The 20,807-nt window shown below is 41.5% G+C and overlaps 1 protein-coding gene across 1 annotated transcript; it reads right to left on the bottom strand.

The window, feature by feature from the left end:
• Positions 1-1,553: 1,553 nt before the first annotated feature.
• Positions 1,554-19,664, bottom strand: GPRC6A (G protein-coupled receptor class C group 6 member A). The gene is made up of 6 exons (XM_081904964.1): positions 19,406-19,664; positions 14,723-15,026; positions 10,634-11,464; positions 5,941-6,153; positions 5,005-5,128; positions 1,554-4,115 (listed from the first exon to the last, which is right to left on the bottom strand). Exons 1-6 carry the CDS (start codon positions 19,597-19,599, stop codon positions 2,983-2,985), a joined length of 2,799 nt encoding a protein of 932 aa, XP_081761090.1. The 5' UTR covers positions 19,600-19,664; the 3' UTR covers positions 1,554-2,982.
• Positions 19,665-20,807: the final 1,143 nt, after the last annotated feature.

Below are 20,807 nucleotides of genomic sequence, written 5' to 3'. Positions count from 1 at the left end.
AAGAAAATAGCACTAACCTGAGGACTTTTTTTAAAAAAATTGCAAGCTGCTGTGAAAGTGAGGGGAACTGAACTTTAGATTGGAAAACATGTGAAACTGGGAGATTCTGGTGTTGATAAATTTGCCTGTCCCTAGTTTAAGGTGATATTATACGTATTTTCATTTACATCCCAAATAATCCAAACCCTACCATTTATTAATTTATTGGGTTCAAGGAGGTCCCCCACAAACACGATAATGATATGTGTCTGCATGCAGGGATGGCTTAAGTCATTTTTTGTTTCCTAGTGTGAAATACGAGGTGATGTTTCCACACTCCATGTACAGAAGCCTGTCAGACTGGCAACTGACTTTTACTGCAACACTGGGGGCGTGGAGTGGGAGGGACAGGCACAGTTTTGGGGAATGCACATCCACAGTGATACTCTCTCACACATGACTTTGATAAGCAGCAGCACAGAAAGAGACCGCACAGGCTCAGTCTCTTTAGAAAACGAGGCTCCCCTTCAGGAGAAGTACAGTAACAGTCTTGAGAGTGTGAAGACAATGCATGGGTTGACTTACTCAGTTTCCACAGTGCATACCAGAAGGACTTCAGAGCTACTCGTTTATAGAGGTGATATAAGGATATCCTACTTCCAAGCTAAAAGTGAATAATATCTTTTGGGGTGCATGTGGGGGAGTATTGTGGTAGAAGACTGACATTATATTGTACCAGGTATGGACTTAGTCAGATGTCTGGTGTCTGGACCAAGTGTGCCAGCAGTGGAATAGGGGGAAAGGACTGTCGCCGAATGCGGCAACATTACTTCAAGTTGCAGTTCGCACCCAAATAGCTGCATCTACAACCTCTGGCCACGAGGGGGCAGTATTTAACACATCTTGTGATTTTGTGGAGCTGTTCTTAAATATTGTTGTTTTATTACTCATCCTCAGAGTACTAAGGTCCCCGGGAAGGTTACAACAAATTCAAATACAGTTTAGAGCAGGTTAAAAGCTTACAATTAAAAAACACAATCACAAAAATAGGGTGGGTCCTTAAAATACACACCTTGGGTGTCAAAGGACAAAGTAAAGAAGTGTGTCTTCAGCATTTGCTGAAACCTATATAATGGAGGTGCTAAGCACACCTCTGTGGGAAGGGAGTTCCACAACCTAGGGGGCTGCCACAGAGAATCATAATAATAATTCAGTTGTTAACCTAACATGCTGATTCTCAAACCGTGTTCTGTGGGAACTGTGACATCTTCAAAAACCTTATCAGGGCAGATCAGCGAGATCAATAACTGGAAGCAAACTTCCATGAAAGAAAGCTTGCTGACCACTACAAATCTTCCCTTGCAATGCACAATCCACAGATGAGTCTTGCTAATGTTGGTTCACAGTTCACACAAAGCAGCCTAGACTGTCCACGAATCTTTACTTCTTCCTTCTTTTCTTGATCATCATTCATGTACATGTCAGAAGATTATGAAGAGATCTATGGATGGAAAGCTTTCTATAAGTGCAATCAATCAATCAATCAATCAATAACTGATTGCTCACAAGAAATGTCCAGGAAGAACATAAATTTAAAAGTTTATTTTTAATAGCAGTATATTTGTATTCCTTTATAATGAGAAGATCCCAGTACACATAAATCCATTCAACAATGCTGTAGGTAGCCAGCTGCTGAAAAAAGTCGATATTTTATTAAAGTGTTATAGTTTTGTCACTTTCAGATGGATATAAAGCCACAAACACAGCCAGCTTTCAACGGCAAAATGCTTAACACTGAGGACTTCTGAGGTATTGGTAACAGCATTTACAAACAAATATTTACAAGTGGTTGTGTGTGTGTATGTGTGCATCTTCACACATTTTTCCCAAAGGCTCAGAGATCACACACATAGGTACTGTGCAATCCTATCCAAGCCTACACAGAAGTAAGCCCCACTGAGGTTGCTGTGGCCTACTCCCAGGTAAGTAGGTACAGGATTGTCTTCTAAATACAAATTTAATTTCTGTGAATCACATTACTCCTAAATAGGTGCATATACGTGCACATAATGTGTGGCTTTGCAGCAAGAACAATGGGTGCAGAACTGCCCCCTAAAAGGTTCAATGGAAGTTCTCATTTGCTCCAAGGAGGTCACTGTTTCACCCTATGGTTCCATATATAGGGTTACTGATGAAGAAAATAGTGGTCTAATGATAGGTGATTCCAGCCATGTGAACCCAAATCCACTAAGAAAAAGCAAATGTGGCAGAGACAACCTGCTAAGCATTTTAAATGTGTTTTCTCATATAATTACTTATAAATGGAATTACTGTGAGATTCATTATAGACCTGATTATTTTGTCAAAGAATTCAACTATTCCTGATCGACATGCCCTTCTGATTTACAAACATAAAAGTAAAACCAGGATTAACATACAAAAGTTATCTATGCAGTTGTGGGAGATCTTGTATTGGAAACTAATCAGCCAGCAACACTAAGTGCTAATGGTGCAACCAATTCAAATGGCAATGAAGTACTTGATCCATGGTTGTTTGCACCATAAACTTTATAATGAGGCCTTTTACCTTTGGGCGCTAGGTGTCTTCAAAACATAATTGTCATTTGGCATTTATTTGTATAATAAAATAGATCTTCCCCTTAACTTTTGTCATTCAGCCTCTCCATTGGGATGGAAACATGTATGGAATGCAATTATTGTCGAAGGACATGCCATTAAGCTTCATCATTTGAACTCTTTCTTTGGACATTTTTGTGTGTGGTTGCCATCCAAAATAAACCTACATGCGTAACCCTTTAATTTATTTTTTAACACTCTAAGCAGTGGACTCCAACTCCCATCAGCCCCAGCTAGCAATGGTTGGGGATGATGTGATTTGTAGTCTAATAACATTTGAAAGACCATAGGCTGTGGAAAGCTGACTTATGGGGAGATCAAAGAAGGTTTGCTTGTCCTAAAACTACATTTCTTACCACAACTGCGTCATATGCTAGAGAGTCTTCTTCTTGGGATGGTGGGCCCTGCTGCATTTGTGGGTTGCAATTCCCTCCTGATCTCCCTGTACCCAGATGCCTGGAAATGGCAGCTGCCATTCACCCAGTTTTTCTGACCCTTCGTTTTGCAACAAGCGTTTGCACTGGGAATCGGAGGCGACTCACTTTTCGAGCCCAGAGAACTTTGGTTCACGCTTAGACTCCCTGCACTTTTGGACGAATAATTGTAAAGCATTTTCAGGAAGGCCGACTTGGTATTTGTCTCTTGCTTATACTGTATGATGTAGCACTTGGGGAGGAATGTACAGCACAGGATCCCATAGTTGGATATTAAAATGACAATGATTTCCACGGCTGGCAAGTACTTGCCAAAAGTAGTTGTGTAGACGGGGATAAAGGTAATCCACGCAATGAAGTAGATTAGCATGCCAAACGTTATGAATTTGGCTTCGTTGTAGTTCTCAGGGAGCTTCCTCCCTTTAAAAGCGCATATGAAGCATATGAACGCCAAAAGAGCTATATAACCCAGCATGATCCCCAGGGCTACAGCCGAACCCTCGTTGCATTCCAGAATAATGACTCTCCGGATGGAGAAGTTCTCATCCACAAAAGGGCTTCGAACGCTGATCCAGACAGCACAAATCATGACCTGAATCCCCGTGCAAAAGGACACGATGGGAATGGGCTTGTAGAGGCCCTTCAGCCATTTTTGTAACTTGGGATCAAAGCTGAAGGCCAGCAGAATTTTCAGAGACTTAATTAAAATGCACGAAATGCAGAGCGCAAAGCTGATGCCAAAGAGAGCTTGCCGGGTTTTACATTTGTACGCCATGGGCTTGCCGATGAAGAAGCCTGTGCTCACAAAAGCAAGGAAATGACAGAGAAGGATGACATAGCAGACAGTCAAGCCGCCCGATGCCTTTACAACAGGAGTGTCCACGTTTTTAGTAAATATTATGATAATGCTGCAAATCAACACAATTCCAAGGACAGAGAGTACCAGTAACAAAATAGCAAACCAGTCATTCCAGTTGAGGTACTGAACCATCTTCCTATAGCACCTCGAACTGTTCACAGGGGCCCAGTGTGTCCTGTTGTTGCATAAAATGCAGTAATCCATATCTGTGCAGAGAGAAACAAGAGACTTCTTGACAACTAGCCCCTAGCAGTGCTGTGCATCTTATTGAAGAGATTAGGGCAATTTAATGCACAATTGTGGTCCATTATAATGAACTCATTTTGTTTTGAGAGCCAATACATATTATTAGCAAACAACAACAACAACTGCATTTACCGGTATATACTGATCAATAGCCTATCTTTGTAAGCAATGTAAAAATGCATATAGAAAAATAATACAATCATGTTAGATCCATTACATTCAATATTTAACATGGGGCTCCCCATGGATACCACAGCACCCTCAGATGCCTCTCTTGGCACCTTCTAAAGCCCATTGATTTCCCAATGTTGTTTTAACTGAGGGGTTTTTGGTCTTTCTGGTGTTGGGGGTACCTATTTTTTTGAGGGGGTTTCGCCTGTTTTTATTTTTATTTGGTTTTTGAGGGGTGCATATGATTTTGAGGTGGTGTCTGAGGATCACCAGTTGTTACCCTGTGAAATGGGTGCTCTGTGGTGCCCACAACAGTTTATTAGATTTCCAAATGTGCCCTCAGGTAAATCAAGTACCCCTGATTTAAGTTAATGTAGTCACACAGAAGCCAGGCCTTTTCAACTGGAACTGGGATTCAGGTGTTCCAGCAGAGGACTGTTGCCCATGCCACTTAACTGAGTCACAATGACTAGAAACACAGGGCACTCCACTTCAGTGCTTTTTCAGAAAATGTACTTTAGTTGGATTGTGCATGCGAATGCAGGTTGCTTTTGTCTGCCCCCCACCTGCCACCCCACAATTTCTATGGCTCCTGAAACAATCAACAATATATTTGATTCACAGAAAAATACATTAAAATTATTATTCTTAAGTAAACATTCTATTCTGATTCCACACCTGATTTATTAGTGTAATAGTTTTCGGGGCAGCTTATACACTCGTAGCAGCAGGTATGTGGGCTTGCGGAAACTTTCTTCACCTGTCCTGGGCTGCATTTGCTGGAGCATTTGGACTGAATGTTCTGCAAAACAAAAGAGGCAAACGAAACCTGGAGAAAAATAATCAACAATGACTGCTCTCCCATCAACCGGAGGGCACCCTTTGTGTGGCTGCGCGCAGCACCCCAATCCCTGAGACAACAGCAGAAGTTCCTGGTCCGCCTCCCCATGTCACAGCCCTTTGAGGTTCCAGCCAAATCTCAGTTCTAATGAACCTATCTGTGGTGGGGGGAGGCGGAGCTCTTTGCGTAGTTAAAAGGGGTGGGAGCCTACCTGACAGCACACAGTTGGCTCCCCCGTTAAAGAGGCTGAGGGGAGTCACTGGCCATACACTGAAAGGTTGTCAGTGCACTCTTCCATGTTGCGGTGAAATGGGGGTGGGCACTCTGCATAAACAAACTTTTGGAAAGTTTGGAACTTTCATTAGTCGTGTTGAGCTTAAGTCCCATTGATTTCAGTGGGTCTACTCAAATCATGACTAAGTTTTGATCCAAGTTTAAGCACGCATGACATATGCAAATTGTGGGTCTTGGGTGTACATTCAGCATGCACACTGTATTTTGCAAATACAGTTTGCACTACTTGCAGCTTGCACCAATTCCTGCCTATTTAGAATTACAAGCTCATCACAACCGACTTATTGGATAAAATGCTGTTGGCGTAACCATCACATTAATACCATTCTGTTCAATAAGTCAGTTGTAATGACAACCTCTTCTGTTTCTGTTTCCCCAGTTTCTGCTTTCCATTCTTTCAACCATAAAAATTGAAAACAAGAGGATAAATACAGAAGTGTTTAAAATCCCTTTGGTTTTATCTGTACGCCTCTAAATACCTTTAGATTCAGGAACTCCATTTCATCTTCCTCATCTGCAAAGATGAAGTCATCTTTCTCAAGGTCGTACTCTGCTATGTTGGAAATCACCATCCGCCCATCAATTTCCTTCCAAACCAGCACATCATAGCCTGTGTTGATGTCTCCGTGAGAGTCGAAATAGACTTCCCTTTCATTGTCAGTGAACCTGATTTCTTTCAGTTCTTCAAGCAACTGCAGGGATAAAAGTGAATAGTGATGCAAATCAGTGCTTAGGGAAAAGAGATGGCATATAGTAGCATTTTATAGAGGGGAGTACGATTCAAAAACATATCAGAAGAAAAAGAAATGCTTCCAGAGGCCAGATCACTTCACTCATTATAATCATATTTGGGCAACTTGAGTTTTATCAGTTTGCAGAAAGGATTCCCAATAAAAAATGACTGTATAATTACTTGTTATGTGACTAATCGCCATCAAACTGATCACAGTGTGACTGATCTCACCTCTTTGCTGATGTGTTTTATTCCTAGATTCATCCTTCCTGAATATTTTAGAATGTCCAGATTCCATTTTCCAATTTGGAATCGTGTTTATTATGGGCATGAAAAGCAGCTCTAAGAATCACTTGTGAAGCTGCTTTCCCACTAACAAAGTAGAGCTGGGAAAGGATCATTCTGGGGAGAAGTTGTCAAAGTGTTGAATATTCACATTTAATAGTCTAACGTTATTGCCCTATGGCTATTGCTTTCAAGGCACAAGAGGTAAGGTATTTTTTTAAAGTACTCTGAAGTCTAATTTCGTAAGCAAAAGTTTAAAATTGAAGACATTCAAAATGAAGAAAAAATGTATTCAAATGTTTCATAAATTTCCTATTTGTCTATGACATTTCATTTCTCCTCTGCTAAAAAAATATGTAACCTTGTGGTCTGGGAGTGGAGGAGAAATTAGATTCAGTTCTCATTTAAAGGTGAATCTGAGAACTGAAACACAGCTATCCTTGGGAATTTGCACTTTTCTGAATTTTGTGATGCAGTTGTCCAACCAAATAATGTTTACAAAAAATGTATATATGGGGGGAAAGTGTGCATTTAAAAAATGAAGACATTAGTGAAGATAACAAAAATGCATTGTATCAGGAAAAATTGCTTGCAAAAATATGTACATTAGTGAAAAGTCCATACTGATGCTGATTTTAAAAATAAATCACAAATTGCACCAGAAACATGTAGAACTGAATTAAAGTTTTCTTAAAAATGAAAAACTGAGAGAACTGAAATTGATAGATCCTTCCACCCCTTAGTATATCTTTCCCTGAAAAAAGAAGTTTAGGCAACAGCAAAAATCTTTCTTCAGTCACAGAAGGTCAAAGAAAGCTAAAGGGTCACATGCAGTCATGGTGCTTCAACTTTGTTTATCTTAAAATAAACGTTGGTTAACTATGTAAAAAATGCAGAAGAGAGTACTGCTGCCCAGGTCCCTAGATAAAGGTGGTCAATTCTCATTTCTTTGCCTAATGTCCCTCTCTAGCTTTGGCTGCCTCACATCGGGCATTTACTGCGGAATGGGCACACTTCGTTCACTCACTTTTTATGGGGCACCTGCATAGTGTCTTGAACAAAATATCATGTTTTCCCCTGTTAAGCTTCTGTTTCTTTTCAGAGGTCAGGAACATCAGAGTTCTTTTTAAATCAATAGAAAAGCTGTGTGATTTCTATTCCGGTCAATTGGATCGCTCTATTTTTCAGATTGTGCTTTTCTGTGTCCTGTCTGTCCTCTCTTGGAATCAACCTCACCAGTTTAACACTTCCCTTTCCAAATAGCATTGCCTTTAGATCTCCTTTTCCCATCTAAATTGCAGCTGGGGATAGCAGAGAGGGGATAGGGAGTGCTTAGCATTCCCCACAGCCCACGGTCCCAAATAAAATTACCCGCTTCCCAGGCCAGGCCCAATACATTTTTCTGCTCAAGGCAAAGGGCAAGATGGTACCCCTTCATTCTACATATAGAACCTGACTGGACTAGCAGTTAAATCTTACTTTAACAATAGCAATGTCTCCTCCGGTGCACCTGAGGACAGCAAGCTAGTTTAGGGCTCACAGGACAGGCTCATGGCACTCATAGCTGTACATTTCCAACAGAGGAGAATGGCTGGGAATCCCACTATGCCCCTTTCCCCAACAACTGCTGTCTGAGGTACATTCACACAGTGGTTTAACAATTAATCCATGTCCCTGACCAACCTTGTTTTGTACATCGTTATATGCATTCTGATATTGATAATATTATATGCATTTACATTCCTGGTTTCCTAAAGAAAGCAACACACAAACACATGTATGTATGTATGTATGTATGTATGTATATATACAAGAGACATCACCTTGCCAACAAAGGTCCGTATAGTTAAAGCTATGGTGATGTATGGAAGTGAGAGCTGGACCATAAAGAAGGCTGATCGCCAAATAATTGATGCTTTTGAATTATGGTGCTGGAGGAGACACTTGAGAGTCCCATGGACTGCAAGAAGATCAAATCTATCCATTCTTAAGGAAATCAGCCCTGAGTGCTCACGGGAAGGACAGATCCTGAAGCTGAGACTCCAATACTTTGGCCACCTCATGAGAAGAGAAGACTCCCTGGAAAAGACCCTGGTGTTGGGAAAGATTGAGGGCACAAGGAGAAGGGGAGGACAGAGGACAAGATGGTTGGATAGTGTTCTCGAAGCTACCAGCATGAGTTTGACCAAACTGCGGGAGGCTGTGGAAGACAGGAATGCCTGCCGTGCTCTGGTCCATGGGGTCACGAAGAGTCGGACACGACTAAACGACTAAACAACAACAACATGTATGTATGTATAAAAATCCTGATGTATTCATTCTTGCAAAACTATGCTTCAAATACATAGTTCCACAGGAGCGTTGACTCATCTATGTAAACCACTTTTAGGCATTATATAAATTTTGTGAAATAAATATGTTGTGCATATTTTTTTGCAAATGATTTCACATTGAATTGCACAAGTGGCTTGGTCATAAGTGGGCACCCAGTACAGGAAGAGGTCTGGGGCAGGGCAATGCTCACTCAGATCCATGTAAAACAAATTATTCCTCCATCCCTAACTCAGACTGAATATGCTGTGGAAGGAGAGCTGCAATACTGTACAGCACTAAGGGACATACCGGACAGATCTTCTTCACCTGGAGGGATCTGGGAAGCTCGGGGTGGGGGGAGAGAGAGACTTGAAAGCACCCTCACCACACAACACAAAACCCAGAATATTTTGGGAAAGCAATAACAGTAACATTTTCATAAAATGGATATCAATACTGTATATGTGTTGTAACGATGTGATTTTAAGAATGTCCTCTGGGTTCTTAGGTAAAGAAGAACAGCATTAGTTGTGTGTCAACACTAGAGCAAAAGTTTGTGATTACCACAATATAGTCTCAACCTCTCAACACTGCAACAATATCTGATCCCAGACCCCACATGACCCTTCAGCATGAAGACTCAAATACCCAGAGAATCGTGCATATTAATACGCTCACTGGATCAATGTATTTCAAACAGTGTCAAAATGTAGGTGAGGAGATTTGCAGAAGGAACAAAAAACCAGCTGGTTGGGTTTGTTCTGGACAGATGTGGTCTTCTTTATTACAAATATTTATATGCTGCCTATTGTGAAAACATCAGGGTAGTTTACAACACGAGTTGAAAAAAACAGTGGCAATAAAATAAACCCAGCAGCATTAACAGTCAGTACAAAACAATTCAGAGGTGATATGATAGCCACCTTCAAATATCTGAAAGGCTGTCACATGGACGATGGAGCAACCTGCTGCTCTGGAGGGTAGGACCCGAACCAATGGATTCAAATTACAAGAAAGGACATTCCAACTAAACATTAGGATGACCTTTCTGGTGTTATGAACTGTTCAGCAATGGAATAGACTACTTTGGAAGGTGTGGACTCTCCTTCATCTGGGGGTTTTAAGCAGAGCTTGGATTAACATCTCTCTTGGATGCTTTAGCTGAGATTCCTGCATGGAATGGGGTAGAACTAGAACCCCTGGGGTCCCTCACAGGTATACAAATATATGATTGTATGAAAATTAAACTTTTAAAGAAGTCATGGGGAAAGCTGCCATCAGTAACCAGCACAGGCCTCAGTAAGGTTTCAGCAGGTGCTGAAAACTCTTGATCTTTTGCAGTTATGCATACGTTGTGTTGCCCTGGGATTGCAACTTTATCTCACCATCCAGTTCTCCCCAAAATTAAGCAGAAATAATCGTAAAGAAGATAACAGGATTGTTGGGAGGGAATATAAAATAAGGCATGCAATACTTTCTGAAAAGTTGTTTATAATTATTTTCTATTCTTGAGCAAAAGCTTTGTTCATGAAGCATAATGACCCACCTGTATGAACTGGCTTTCATTTTCAGGGGTTAAGCTCGGCTAGGTTTCAGCTAAGATTTTTAAAATCTTGTTGAGACTTTTTGGCAGTGATTTATACAAATGTTAAAGTTTAAGTCAAATGTATCAAATCTTTAAGCTGCTGCAACCGCTGTAGAGTAATGAGAATGTAAATATCAAATTGTTCAAGTAATACCCACTTGAAGGAATGCCCAATGGTTTGTGCTTGGAAATGTTGGAAAGGAAGGGATGAAAAGTGTGGGAAAATATGTGTAATAAAAATATGTTTAAACCATACCTCCCAAGGGGCAAAAGCATATGGGTCTTTGCAGTTTCTGGCCCTGCACTGATTCCGAATCGCATTTGCAATTGCATACACAGCTAGCATGGTGCTATGGATAAATCCTGGTTCGATGTTTGCAATGAGAAATTCCTCTCTCCGAAACTGGTTACTTGGTTTAGTGCGGTTCTGTAGAACTCTCTCAACAGAGTAATTACCAATGCACTTGCTCAAATCTTGATCATTTATATGTGAGCATGCTGCCATAAGAGTGTTGTATTCCATTGAGAACGTGTTGTTTGCATTGGGGGCTGTATGTAGATTGCTCAAGAAGTCGTGGAAAGATGACATGTTGCCACTTTTGAACGTAAATCCAACCACTTTCCCCAGGCGACTGATGTTTGGAATGGTGCTAATCTTGACAGCTGCTGACCAGTTATCACTTGCAATCCAGGTTTTATTTATGTTCCTCTCAATTGCTTTTCTGAACAATCTCATTACGTGGAATTGCCTGAGAAAGACAACAATGACGTTTACCCTGGTTTCCTTGACAATCTTCTCAAGAGCTTGATTAATTTTGCCGTGAATGGTACTGTCCGAGAGATAAGCTGGCAGCATTTCTTTAAATGCAATGCAGACATTGTTTGCCATTGCCTGTAACCCGAAGCTCTCCACAGCGAGGCGCCCAAAGTCATCATCGGTGGCTATGATTCCAATCCAGTTCCACCCTGACCTGTGGATCAGTCGTGCCATCGCTTTCGTCTGATAAGAATCACTAGGCACGGTGCGCAGAAAAGTCGGGAAGCGGACTTTATCACTAAGGATTTCTGCAGTTGAAGCGTGACTCACCTGCGGAGATGACAAAACAGCTTCGTTATAGACGCATGGAACAGCTCTGAGCAAAGACCCAGGGTTCTAGTTCTTAGAAGCATCAAATGAGCTGTTGCAAAGGGGGAAGCCGAGATGGCTATAATTCACTCTCTCAACTCCTGCTGCATTTTTTATCTAAGTGCTCTTACGCTCCAACAGATATATGTAAGTTTGAGTGAAATGCAGCATGGTGGCCTCCTGCCACAGACACCACCAAAAGCTGCTTGAAAAAGCCTTCTCCACTTATGGGCCATTGCAACACATTTTCTGGGCAGGACCCCCAAAGCATTACCACCATTTCAACATTGGGAATATCATGACTGAAAAGAGAACCCTGGTGGATCAAACCAAAGGCCTAGCTAGTCCAGTTTCCTGCTTTCACACTAGCCAACCTTACACAGCCACCTCATTGGTTGCAAGCAATGCACTCCTCTAACAAGGATGTTGGAGGATTCTGGTTTGCTCTACCTTTGAAACTTACCTGGCACACACACATCCTTGCAAAACAACAACCCATGTATGGATTGGACACAGAAATGTGAATTAGAGTGCATAATCTATGAGCCGATACACACATGGATCCAACAACGTAACAACAATACAATGACAATACATTATGGACATTATGACATATGGTTGCATCCTGAGAGCATTTAAAAATACTTTTTTAACTGGATAAACATGGTAAAGTTAATAGTTGTTCTAAGCAGTTGATTATTTAAAAAGAAAGAAAGTAAGAACAATGACAATCTTCTAATCCCCTCGTAAGTATAGTGGACACTCGGGTTGTGAACGTGATCAGTGCGGGAGGCACATTTGCAACCCCCAGGGTTTGCAACCCGCAGCGCCGTGTGTGCTCACATGTGAGACGCGATTTGGTGCTTCTGCGCATGCGTGAGCGCCGAAACCCAGAAGTAACCTGTTCCGGTACTTCCGGGATCAGCGCGGTGCGCAACTCAAAAACACACAACCTGAAGCATCTGTAACTTGAGGTAGGATTGTACCTAGTTTTTATTTTTAGTAGAATTGTACAGATTTGGGTATTTTTTTTATCCACATGATGTAAATGGGGTAGCATAGATTCTTTCTGTACATAGGAAAAACTGACAGGTTGGAAATAGGCTGTTTCATCCACCGCTATCTTTAAAATGCATATCCCATCTTGCCAGGCGAACTGTAGAGTTTGCATTCAGATAAAAATGTTTTCTCAGATTAAGGATTTTCAAAACCTGCTTCTTGAAACTCTACATTTGCATTTTTAACTCATTTCATGCAGGTCAGAGTGAGGTTTGGTATCATGGCTGGCAGCCAGTACCCTGCATGACACACACACCCCAACACCAACACCACAGAGCCCTCTGCAACACATAGAGATTCTGTGGCTGACATTCAAAGAGATATGGAAAAGGTTACCCAAGGATAGGTCATCTGAAAAAACAAAAACGCACTCATTCTATTGAATGAAAACATCTGGGCTAATGCAGTGTTTTGTTTCTACATACCATTCATACTGTCTCTACAGTTTCTGTTCAGTTTGAAGATTAACTGTGCACACACTATATTTTTAAAGCACATCCAAAGCTCATTTCCCCACTGGAAGAATTCTGCGCATGGTGCTTTACCCCACACAGAGTTGCAATTCCCAGCAACCCTTAAAATCTAGCACCCAAAATTCTTTGAGGGGGGAAATGTTCGTCAAATGCACTTTGAAGATATATTGTGCACTCAGCCCATGCTCCTCCCCTACCAATTCAAGCAGGAACACACGAGGCAGCTGCCATGCGGTGGCTGCTGTTAATTGCAACATGTGGTACGTGGTGGCAAGAAATCTCTATTCAGCGGCTCACCTTACAGACTGTGCAACTTTCTCAAAGCGTTCATTGAGGCAGCGAGGAGGGCAGATACCTTGTTGTGGGGTAAAGTCTCCTGATCTGATAGTGGGCTGCATATAAACAGCTCAGCACATGACAGAACCAGTATGTGGCTGCCAGTTGTGATGTGTGCACTCCATTGGAGAATCTTAAAACATGTTTATGTTCATAAATCTTTATATGGTTTTGTTAAGTCTTTCAATCCAGGGTTTTGTGTTTCTTTTAGAATTGCGGTTCACTGAAATATAAACAGCTCGCAACCACATATATGGGGGGGGGGATCAGTTGGCAGGTTGATTACTGCAAATGGGATATTAAGTCATTCAAGCCTGACTTACTGCTAATCCCTACATGTGTGTGTGTGTATGCATGGTGGGGGGTGGGTTTGATGCTTGTTTTGTTTGCCTACGCACACATTTGCTATCCTTCTTGGCAGCTCCATAGCTGCGGCACCAGGGTGAATCAAGATAAAACAATCAAGTAAGATGAACAAAAACCTGTGGTGCCAAATGATTTGTTTTTGTCAGAAGATGCAAAAATGTTGTTGGCACGCAGCCCTGCTGTTTTCTGTCAGATTGCTTGTGGAGATCACATCGTTGAATTGTCGCTCACCTCAATAAACATGCCTTCTGACATTCAGAAGGCCAGTGCAACAGGGGAGGAGCCTAGGACCTTGACCATGTGCAAGCGAACACCAGCATCAAGAGCCTGGTTTGACTCCCAGCTGGTGGGTGCACACCAGCCTCAGTTTGAGCTGGCTCCTCCTCCAGTTCAGAACCATGACAGTCCCCTGGTATTCTAAAGCAGTGGTGGGGTCTCTTCAGCCCGCAAGCCTAATTAGCTGCCCCCGCCCCAGCCATTTTGGCCAAGCCATATCTACCTGTCAAATATGACATCATACATATGATGTTTGGTGTGGGACAGGTAAAGAATTGGCTGAAAGGGGGATTGCAAAGCACTGTGCATCTGAATCAAAGACTAAGGCTTAGTGCACAATTACATAGAAGCAAGCTGCCAGGGTGTCTCACTCTGTGTGCTGTCTTAGGTCATTGAAACTCCGGCTCAGTCAACAACAGGTTGGGTGATTCCACTGAGCACCAAAGGTATGTCAATCCCATCAAAGTCTCACGATCCACATCACACCAAATTCATGGAAATAAAGTTGTGGCCTTCTTTCTTTACCCCATGTTAAAATGTGATAACCAAGAAATAAGCATATTGTTTATTTAGTACTCTAGAATGTTGTCCCTTCCATGTTGATATATACCCACCAGCCAAGCCATCTTATAATTATATTCAGAGTCCTATAATTTCATTAAAACACTCCTCCTGTTGAAAGCAAGAAGCTCTTTTTATAGTGACTTACCTGTGGTATAAGCTGCAAATTCAATACTCTTGCAACCGACATAGATACTTCTGAATAGGTGGCACCAATTACAGCTTTGACTCTGGGCGTATAGTCTGAATAGTTGCACCTGAATTCCACGAGGTCTTTTGAGGCATTGAACTTGGACAGAAACCTCAGAGCTGCAGCCATTGCCCTGGTGACCTCTGCACAAGTGTCATAGATTTCATATCCCAGTTTAATTCCAGGTAAGAGTGTAGAGTTGTTGATTGTTTCGATTGCATGGACCATGGCAAGGCTCTGAAGAAACACTTGAACTTCAAAGCTGTTGAGAAACACATAAAGTCAGTTATCATTATGTCACCCAAATTCACTTCACATGATATGAAATTAATATGTGCAGTGTGCATATGTTGAGAGTGTATCCACCATGGAAGGTTATGACATTTTGTAGTCTTTGAAATTCATGTCAGATCTCTAGAGAAAGATGGCGCCCCTCCCAATGCTGTTAGCTTACACTGCCCCAAACCTCAGCTCTCTCTGTGTGTGTCTTTCTCCTCCATACTGCTTCTGTTGTTTTTCACTCACAGCTTAATAAGGATGAGTCACACCCCCAACTGTCTCCTACCCTCTTGGGCCATTGACCTAACATAAGATGTGTCTGGAATCTTTGCCACTGGTGACAAGGAGCATCTGCAGACATTCTGACCTCATTAACTTTCTCTCACCTCCTCTGTCTCACAACACAAACACACATACTATCAAGAAATTGGTCTAGCTCATACTTTTCTTAAAACGGTAGCAGCTTTTTCTATACAAGATAAATGAGCAGTTTCATAGACATTAAAGACATAAATGTTGAGATACATAAAAAACCAGGTAGCCATATATAAATTTAAAAACCATTTTCAATTTTGCAGTTTGCCTTTAAAGGTGAACCTATCTAATTCACACAAAACAATATGAGAACTGAAACACCGGGCATCCTGCGAAATTTGCACTTCTTTGAATTTTTCAAAGCAGCTCCCTGCCAAATAATGTGCAATTCATGCACTACAGTAAAAATAAGCATAAAAATGAATATGATTGTGAAAGTAACATACAAAATGCACTGTATTGGGGAAGATCAATATTTGTGAAAATATCAATATTTGTGAATGTTTGTATTACAAACATTACATTAGGCAAAACTGCACACAAAAAGTGTGTATCAGGAGGAATGCTTATTAAATTCCATGTTGACTTTTTTCAATGCAAACTGACACGGAAATGAGAACTGCACTAAAGACTGGAAACATGAGAAAGGGTGAGAAACCAAAACTGACAGATTTGCCCATCTCCAGAACTCTCCAGAAACAAAATGGAATACATTTTTAATAAATAACTGACATTGTCTAATCTCCTTAGAAATAAATTGGGATGAATGCTCAATACAGCTGTCATCTTGAAGTGATCCCAGTCTCTTCTGTTGCTGTAATTTGTAAGATCCTGTCTTAATCTCACTGCTGGAGCATGCCTCTAGGGTGCACCAATTGGTGGGGCCTTATCCCATCTAGTAACACATTTGTGAAGCACCTATGGGGCAAAGAAGTCAATAAAAGATATTTCCTTGCCCACGTCTCTACACGATGACTGCTCTCCCAGCAGAAACATTTCCAAGCTTTTCCTCCTGCTCTTTCTCTTCCATGGGCACAAATGGGATAAAAAAAGTATCTGTCAACAGTAATCTGCAAATGACCATTCATTCTCACTTCCATCATGCACTGTACCCCCCAATCTTGCATCAACATCTGCACATTCTTTCCCCTCCCTGCATTTGTGGGACTTCTCTTCCATCTCCAAAGAATCAAGAGGCTATGTCTGTCTAGGATCCTGGAAATAGTTGCAAGAGAGGGCTCTTGCCACCATTTCCAGGATCCTAGACAGACAAAGCCTCTTGGTTCTTTGCTACAGACTGCAAATCATCCCAGTTAAGCCCATCACCAGCTCATCTGCTTCCTGCACCCTCCGCTTATCCATGCCTAACTGCCTATTCTGTTACTGGGCTTCGGAATATGATGCTTAGACTAGAGCTTGTACTTGGGAGACCTCCAGTCTGTCTGCTCATGCTTACCTTAAAGTCAATGTGAGGTTACTACTACTACTGAAACAACTTGAACTGCTGCTACATGCTTCATTATGGCTGAACCACACCAACCCAGAATTTCTCTCCAAAGAAATGCAGTCCCACTGCCAATACCAGTTTTGATTTTTTCCAAGTGATACAGTGTTCCTGGGTTGCAGTGCTAACCCAGGTTTGGTTTTTCTTTGAGTTTATTTTCAAATTCACAGGTCAAACATAGGTAGAGGGACGGCTTAACATCCCAATAGGCAGCCAAATCCACTGCCCCACATCAGATTTCCAGAGAGGGGCACCTCCCTCCAAAAACACACTTTTCAGACATTGTTGTCTCCCTGGCTCTCTCTGTGTGCCCCACTCAGAGTCTCTTGTCTGTTGTCCAATATGCTTCTGTTGTTTTCCCACTCATATCTAGCATGCCCCTTCCCTCTGGCTGAAGGAGAATGAGAATGAGTTCATCTTCTCCAATCATCTCTTAACCCTCTTGGGCAATTTACCACCAATTTCCCTAATAGAAGATACGCCTTGAAACTTTGTCATCAGCTATCAAGTAGCATTTGCAGTCATTCTGGGCCAATTGCACAACATTCTGGGCCAATTGCACAACACTCTCCTACCCAAACCCCAAATCTCACAATACCACATATGAAGCTGTGCTGTATGGAATCCAGGGAAGGGCTCTTCAAACTGCATGTTGTTGAGAGGGGGCAATTTTGATTTGTCTTGCTAACTGTCTGGCCCCACAGAGCCCTACATTTTAAATAAGGGAAGGGACAAGAAACAGAAGGTACAAAGGAACCTGCCTCAGACTGAGTCAGACCATTCATGTCTCTTAATGTCAACAGCAGCACTCTCTCTACCTGGGGTGTAGAGGTCAGGGACTGAACTACTGTGCTTTACCACTGAGCTGCATCCTCAGGAGTCTTCTGTAACTGCCCTACAGTAATTCTGAAAGCTTTACCTGTTTCTTACGCAATTAACAGGCTCCAGCTTTCTTCTGCCCTACCTTCAAGGGGTACTGGAGAACATACATAGGAGCCAACTCCTAGGAGCTAAGGTCTCTTTGCCCCCCCAAAAAAATTTGAGGGGGCTGGGGGCACCCAAAGTTGATGGGTGTTACTATTTACCGTAAATGTTTGTGTGCTGCATCTTGTGATTATGTAGGGCAGGGCTTACCTGCCCCCCTCAGATATTTCAAGTTGGCCCCCCAGGTGGCATACATGACCCTTCCCCCTCCATACAGTACATGACTGGGACTATGTTAGACTGCAAGCTTTAGTTCAACTGGTCCATTTAGAGCTTTTGACATTTTAACTGGGGAGAGGTGATTTTAATTATATACTGGGATATATTTTAATTAGTAGGGTTGAGTATGAAGGTTATACCTATTTACTTTTGAGTCTTTCTCGTTCTGATGTTTCAATATATACAGCAGTTATTAAAAATTGCCTTTCCTTTTCACAGTAGGAGTTGGAGATTTTCTTTATGCTAAGCTGTTATCCCAAGCATCAGTCAGTAATTCAATAGGGTATCTATGTGGTGATTTTGGTGATACACACATATATTGACATATAATTGATTTGTTTGTTAAAACTAAAAGAGGACAACTTACATTAAATGTAGACAGTGATTATGAGCTGAATACATTTCTGGATTACTTATACAGCCATCCTAAAAGCAGTTATGCTGCAATCCTGAAAACACTCTCTTACTGAGTAGTCACATCAGTTTCATTTGGGTAACATCAATGTAAACAGTCTATGGACAGCAGGTTAATTGCCTTTTTGCTGGCACTGTCAAAATGTTGACACATCAATGCAATGTAAAGTCTACAAAGCAATGAAAGGACTGACAAGGAATGATAGAAAAAGAGATTCAGCTGTACTTTCTGAAAACACTCAGGTTTTGTGTAAAAAATGCTCTCTATTTTTTTATGCCACTACAGTTCAAGCATATACATTTCCACTCATAAGTAAGTCCCACTGAGTTCAATGGGATTTACTCAAAGGTAAGTGCCCACTTTTCTGGGAGTAAGTCCCATTGAACTTAGTAGGGCTTTCTCATGAGAATACATTTATAGGTGTACATTGTCAGGCTTTAGCATGGCCAAAGTGAAAATCTTGGATACTGTGGTAAAACACAGAAGAAATCCAATATACAGACTGGGTTCCAGTTATGTTTTATGCCATATTAATATGTGGTGTATGGAGGTAATAAAAATGCAGGGGTTGGTTATATACCATAAAAGAGGTGCAAGTCAATAAGACACTAACAGTGGAATCCTATGCAAGCCTGTTCAAAAGTCCCATTACATTTAATGGGATCACCTTCCTGATAAGTACATATAACATTACACAACAAAAGAGATAGAAAGTAATTGCAGCCTCTCACAGTCATTCACATTAGATTTTACCCAGGCATATCAGACACACACTTTTTGTTGCTGATACCCTTTTAAGAAACAGTGATTTAAAGATTCCAAAAATTTAAAGCTTCCCCCCATCCTGCTTTTCTCATTTGCTCCATTCATGTCCATGTCATCCTGCTCTTTTCATTCTCCTGATACAGTTGATATTATTACTCACCCGGCACAATTGGCAATCACTGGCTTGAGGGGGTTTTCTTCTGAATGCAACATCTTGCCATGAATTGCAAACAAGCCTCCAATGACAACATCTCCCGGAGAGCTGGCACCCACAAAGTCATCAGAATTCCGGCAAGACTGCCCGATATTAAAGCATATCAGGAAGAAAGGCATCAACACACCAAATATTGCCATGTTTCTGTTTCATTTGATCTTTAGTTGCCTTCAGTCAATTAGGTAAGCAGCCCTGCCAACAACACAGTTCCTATTTCACCTGTAAACATCAGCAAGGCACAGGGCTGTTCTGGGAGCCAAGCACGCCTTAACCAAATGCTGGTTACCAGCTCAGACGGGTCATGCTGTTTAACTGATACCACTGGAGGACTTATGAGGGAGGGGGAGGTCTGGGGAAAACTGGGGGGGAGGGGTGTATAAAATAAGAGTGCACAACTTGAATCACTCCAGAGGGCCACTGTTTTTTACAAACTCAGGAGAGCTGTATCAGTAAATTAACTGGAGAAGGATTTTGGTGAAGCTCTATATTTTTGGTCCTCTTTATAATACACACTCGCTCCCACTCTTTTATGTAGGTTTGCAGTACCCACATTCAGAGTACCTCTTGTCTTTTTTTTGTTGTCTGTCTCTGCATCTCCACCTCTTGTTTCTCTGCACCCTGTTGCACGCTCTTCTGTTGCATCTCATTCTCTGTCATGCTATCCCCTGCACTCTTTTTTTTAAAAAAAAATATTTTTATTAAACAATTTCAACATAACAAAATATCAGTCCGAGTAATCAATTATATTATTTTTCCCCATCCCTCCCCCCCCAGGACTTCCTCAGCTCCCCTCTTTGATTTCTTTGCACAAATTGTTCTCTGCATGTTACAAATTTGTACATATCCTTCCCTTATCTATCATGTGTTCAACTAAGAAATTTGTGGATGTTTATTCAAAACCTTCCAAGGAGTCCAGATTATTTTGTTGTCTTTTTATAGCTATCCCCCGCACTCTTGCTTCACCCCACTGACCCCTGTGAACCCCATGATACCCACTTTTCTTTCTCTGTGCCTTATCTCTCGGATTGCGCACACACACTGTGCATTTGAAACACGCATCCCTGGGAATTATAGTTTGCCTCTGACAGAGCCACAGGTCCCAGCATGCTTAACAAACTACAGTTACCAGGATTCTTTGGGGGGGTTAAATATATGCTTTGTTTGCAGCCTTGGTTCCACCCCCTTTTTTCCTTTAATCTCTTATTTTGCTCTTGTCTTCATCCTTATATCCATTTCTTTTCATTGAATCATGCCCAAGGCTGAGAGAGCTTTGAGTTTGGTTGAGGGGACTCAGGAGGAAGGAAAGGCTTGTATTTAAAAGTTTGGGATTCTGCATGGAACTGAGAAG

This window comes from Podarcis melisellensis (genome assembly GCF_964234715.1).
Source record: "Podarcis melisellensis genome assembly, chromosome: 3".
In the NCBI taxonomy this organism is placed as follows: domain Eukaryota; kingdom Metazoa; phylum Chordata; class Lepidosauria; order Squamata; family Lacertidae; genus Podarcis; species Podarcis melisellensis.
The sequence above is the reverse complement of the archived record's forward strand: the minus strand, read 5'-3'. Positions and strand labels throughout refer to the sequence as shown.

Excerpts from the sequence above, each read along its gene's own strand:
- GPRC6A (XM_081904964.1), bottom strand. The coding sequence starts at position 19,599 with ATGGCAATATTTGGTGTGTTGATGCCTTTCTTCCTGATATGCTTTAAT. Across the intron at positions 15,027-19,405 it reads GTGATTGCCAATTGTGCCGG|CTTTGAAGTTCAAGTGTTTC; the intron begins GTGAGTAATAAT and ends GTTTCTCAACAG. Across the intron at positions 5,129-5,940 it reads TGGAGTTCCTGAATCTAAAG|AACATTCAGTCCAAATGCTC; the intron begins GTATTTAGAGGC and ends TTTGTTTTGCAG.